The 4,591-nt window shown below is 55.6% G+C and overlaps 1 protein-coding gene across 1 annotated transcript; it reads right to left on the bottom strand.

The window, feature by feature from the left end:
• Positions 1–342: 342 nt before the first annotated feature.
• LOC123594735 (polyadenylate-binding protein 1-like 2) lies at positions 343–1,369 on the bottom strand. The gene has a single exon (XM_045471644.1). The coding sequence runs from the start codon at positions 1,299–1,301 to the stop codon at positions 699–701; it is 603 nt and encodes a 200-aa protein (XP_045327600.1). The 5' UTR covers positions 1,302–1,369; the 3' UTR covers positions 343–698.
• Between the last annotated feature and the right edge of the window lie 3,222 nt (positions 1,370–4,591).

The following is a 4,591-nucleotide window of genomic DNA, read 5'->3' as shown; positions in this document are numbered from 1 at the left end:
ATTACTCTCTGGGTTTTCCCTCATCTGATTTCCTTCTCCTTTCTGATGTTTCTACCATGAAATTGTATCACCTGTGTAGTGAAGGAAGCGAGAATGAAGTGCTTTTTATTTTTTTTTTTTAATTTTTTTTTTCAACGTTTATTTATTTTTGGGACAGAGAGAGACAGAGCATGAACGCGGGAGGGGCAGAGAGAGAGGGAGACACAGAATCGGAAACAGGCTCCAGGCTCTGAGCCATCAGCCCAGAGCCCGACGCGGGGCTCGAACTCACGGACCGCGAGATCGTGACCTGGCTGAAGTCGGACGTTTAACCGACTGCGCCACCCAGGCGCCCCTGAAGTGCTTTTTAAACCAAAGCACAAGGAGAAAAGGCAGCCTATAATCTATCAAGTGGCACAGATTAGCAAGATTATTCACAACGCCCTTGGTGGGTGTGGGGGGAAGGGAGAGGTGGGGAAGACAGAAGGAAGAAGAAGGAGGGAGGAAGAGGAGGAGGAGGGGATGAAAGGAAAGGGGAAGAGGGGGGAGAGAGAGAGAGAGAGAGAGAGAGAGAGAGAGAGAGAGAGAGGAGAGAGAGAGACCTGCACTCCCAGTACAATACAATACACTGCTGGTGGGTTAGGGGGCAAAGAGGGGAGTTGTAAACCGGGTGGGAGCCTAGATTTGGCTCTGCTGGCTGACTGGCTCCTGGCATGTCTTCATCGCAAGGTGGCTTCCTCATCGGTGTCTTCCTCGAAATCCTTGACGTCAGCACTGGTGGACTGCCTGGCCCAGGCTCCCCTTTCGGCTTCTCGTTCTTTATGCGACTTGAATCTCCCAACGAAAATTTTGCGGTAGTTCAGGAACATGCCATTCATCGCATCAATGGCCCGCTCTGCGGACTCCTGCTTCTGGAAGTGCACAAACCCGTAGCCCTTGGGCCCCTTTTCGTCGCAGGCCACTTTGCAGGAGAGGATGTTGCCAAACGCCGAGAAGATGTTGTACAGCGCCTTGTTGTCGATGGTCTTGCCCAGGTTCTTGATGAAGACGTTGCCCACCCCACTCTTGCGGAGCGAGGGGTCCCGCTGGGACCACATGATGCGCACGGGCCTGCCCTTGATGACATCAAAGTTCAGGGTTTCCAGGGCCCGCTTGGCGTCCACCGGTTGCTGGTAGTTGACGTACGCGTAGCCCAACGAGCGGCGGGTGATCTTGTCCCTGCAAATGCGGATGGAAAGGATGGGCCCGGCCGGGCTGAACTTCTCGTAGAGCATTGCTTCTGTCACTTCAGGGTGCAGGTCGCCCACGTACAGCGAGGCCATAGGAAAGTCTGGGTTCCCCTCGGAGACCCTGCTGGTCTCCGCATCCGCATCTGCATCCGCGGCCGCCGCAGCCGCCGCCGCCGCCGCCGCCGCCGCCGCCGCCTCCGCCGCCGCCTCCGCCGCCGCGTCCGCCTCCCCCAAGGAGGGCGCCGCAGCCTCCGCTGCTGCTGCTGCTGCTGCTGCTGCTGCTGCTGCAGTGGCGGCGGCGGCGGCGGCGGCGCAGGCAGCTTCAGCCGCGCTAGCCTCCACAACCACTGCCGCCAGGGCAGCCGCCGCCTCCTTCCCCTCTGCCAGGGCGGCCGCCACCTCCCCCCGGGTGCCCTCCGCCACTGCCTCCTCTACTGAGGCCTCGGCCTCCACCTCAGCCTCCACCTCTGCTTCCGCCTCCGCTACGGAGGCCTCCGCCACAGCCTCCGCCACGGTCGCCGCCGCAGCCTCCGCCGCCGCCGCAGCCGCTGCCGCCACCGCCGCCGCCACTTTCGCCGCTGTCGCCACGGTCGCCGGTGCCTCCAGGCCGCTGCCGCGACCTCCCTTCCCGCGAGCTGGGGGGTAGAGAGGCGCGAAAGGACAGGAGGGCGGGTGGCGCGAGCGGGAGCTGGGGCCGGGGACCCGGGGCCAGTCCGAGTCACTTGGGATAGCAAGCGCTGCCAGGAGCGCACCGGTGCGAGTTACCGCAGCCTGCAGCCTGCTGCTGCCGCCGCCTCTCGGTCGTGGGCTAGCGTGCGGGGCGCGGGCGGGCAAGGCGGCGTGTGGTGGGGGGCGGGGGGTGTTGGCGTCTGTGGTCCGGGCAGCTGGGAAGGCTTCTGTCTCTTTGGTTCCCCCTGTGGCTGCTGCGGGGCTGTGGGGCCGCGGGCGGTGGGAGGGGGCGGGGATGGGAGCGGGAGCCTGAGGCTTGGGGTGGGGGCGGGGAGAGTCTTCAGTCTCTCAGGTTCCTGGATATTTATGAAGAGGAAGCCAGGGAAAGGGCTCCACTGTGGACTGGGAAATACGGTTTAGATTTAGAGGGTTGGTTTTGTTTTATCTCCCCCCCACCACCCCCCATAGAACATCTAAATGATTAAATCAAGTGCCTTGCAAGAACGGGTGGGTGGCATTGAGAATACACTTGCCCGGCCTAAACAAAGCCGAGAAAAATGGTTTTCTCACATTCAAGGGTTCTCCCCACTTCACCTCATACACACTTTGCAACATCGCTGCCACCAAGGAAACAACACCTATTCTGAGCAGGACCTGGGGCCAGTGGGGCAAGCTCCCCCTGCAGCCTGCTGACCCATTTTCTCAGACATCCCTCCCCCTTTTCCAGCTCTTTCCCTCGTCTGCAACACTTGCAAAAGAGGGAATAAAGAACACAAGGACATGTATTCATTCATTGATAATGCCATGCCACAAATATTTATGGAGCTTGTGCTGGTCCCTAGGGATACAAGGGTCTGGCAAGCAGGACACATAAGCTGGTTTGGGGCTTGTCCTTGGTAATGGACAGTCTGGGTGGGAAACCCTGTCCCTGCCCCAGATTACAGGAGAACTAGGGACATGGGGTTCTTCCACACATCCCCTCCCCAGTTCCTCCCCCACACCCAGCCTGACAGTGGGGGAATCCAGAACACCCTGTCCTTAGTGCTGTCCTCAATGATACCCTGGGCTGGGGACAGGGCCTGGTCCAGAGCCAAGCACTTGTTCATTCTTGGCTCTGCCTTCGAGGTGCTAAGGTTACTAACATGAATCAAGAAATGCACATCCATGTTCAAAACAAAACCAAAACCCAAAATCTCTAGAATGAGGTGCCTGGTGCCACTTCGTCAGGTAATATTTGTGACAGCCTTATCAAGTACTTGGCACTGGGAACTAAGGGACAGGCCATGTGATAAGTGAGCAGTGAGTGTTGATATATTGGAGGTGTGGGGTGGGGTGAGAAAAGGTGAGCTGTGTGTGTTGTGGGAACAGAGAGGCCACAGGGGGCCAAATGCTGAGGGGATAGACAAGTGAGCAACCATGAGAGTAGAGTATAACAGAAGCTAGGGTCCCACTTGCTCCAGAAAGGAGGACCCTGCCACTAACTCTTCCTGGTGAGGCTGCACACAAGATGAAACCCCCAATGTGAACCAATGTCGAGACAGGAAGGAAGACATTCCAAACAGAGGGATCTGATTGTGCACAAGGCCCTGTGGCATGCTAGCACACACAAAGGCACTTCTGGTCATGCCTAATAATCTGGTGTGGGCAGAGCTCATGGTCTCCGAGAGCATATGGCAGAAGATGGAGCTAGAAGGTGTGGAGCCCTGAAAAGCAAGCTAAGGTGCTTGGACTCTGCACCCAAGTCCATGGGCACCACTCAGCACGTTCAAGGAGGCAATCAGTGGGTGTGATTGGATCCTCAGAGTACAAAATAAATATCAATACAGAAATCAGTTAAGAGAGTAGATCTTAAAAGTTTTCATTACCAGAAAAAAATGTGTAACTGTGAGGTGACAGATGTTAACTAAACTTATTGTTCATATCTCTATCTATCTATCATCTAATTATTGTGTTGTACACCTTAACCTCATACAACGCTATATGTCAATTATAGCTCAATAAAGCTGGGCAAAAACAACCCATCAATGCACATATAAGTGTGCATGTGCCTTCCCCTACACACAACTAAGACAGAGATGAGAGAACAAAAAGAAGACAGTCAGATGTGACCAGTTCCAGAAGAGATAGAACAACCATTCCCTCTGTCTCCCCTTTCCCCCATAAATAGGAGTTTCTCACTTACTGTGAGTCAGGCATTGAACTGTGTGGGCTTTGGGGTCAGGTATAAAAACGACTGAACCACAGTGCCTTCCCTCAGGACATCTCACTCCACTAAAGCTCAGGCTGCCCATACAAATAACAGAATGCCAGCGGAGGGCTATAGGTGCCGCTATGTGATTGGACTATGGTGGCCATGGGATTTCATCTGCCCAGCACATATTGTCTCCTCCCCCTCATTCCTGCCCATCCACATTCTTTGGGTAAATAAAGCCATTTTCTGTGGTGGCAGCGTTAGCTGGACCTAGGCAGTTGCACATGACAGAACAACCCTGAGCCTTCGGAACTGACCGAGTCACTGTGGGGTGTGAGGCAGTGCGAACTTTCCCAGTGCTGGCAAGAAATCATCCCAAGGTGGCTGAGAAGCAGACACACAGACATATACCTTGCCAGCTTGCAAAATCCAGCCCATCGCCCCTAGACAAGGCTAGTGCGAACAAAGGAAAAGAACAGAGGCGTAGGAAAAACACGCTGTACAGCCGATGTTTGACCAAGGT

Source organism: Leopardus geoffroyi, chromosome X (genome assembly GCF_018350155.1).
Source record: "Leopardus geoffroyi isolate Oge1 chromosome X, O.geoffroyi_Oge1_pat1.0, whole genome shotgun sequence".
Lineage (NCBI taxonomy): Eukaryota > Metazoa > Chordata > Mammalia > Carnivora > Felidae > Leopardus > Leopardus geoffroyi.
Note: the sequence above shows the minus strand (reverse complement) of the source record. Positions and strands in the feature narration are given on the sequence as shown.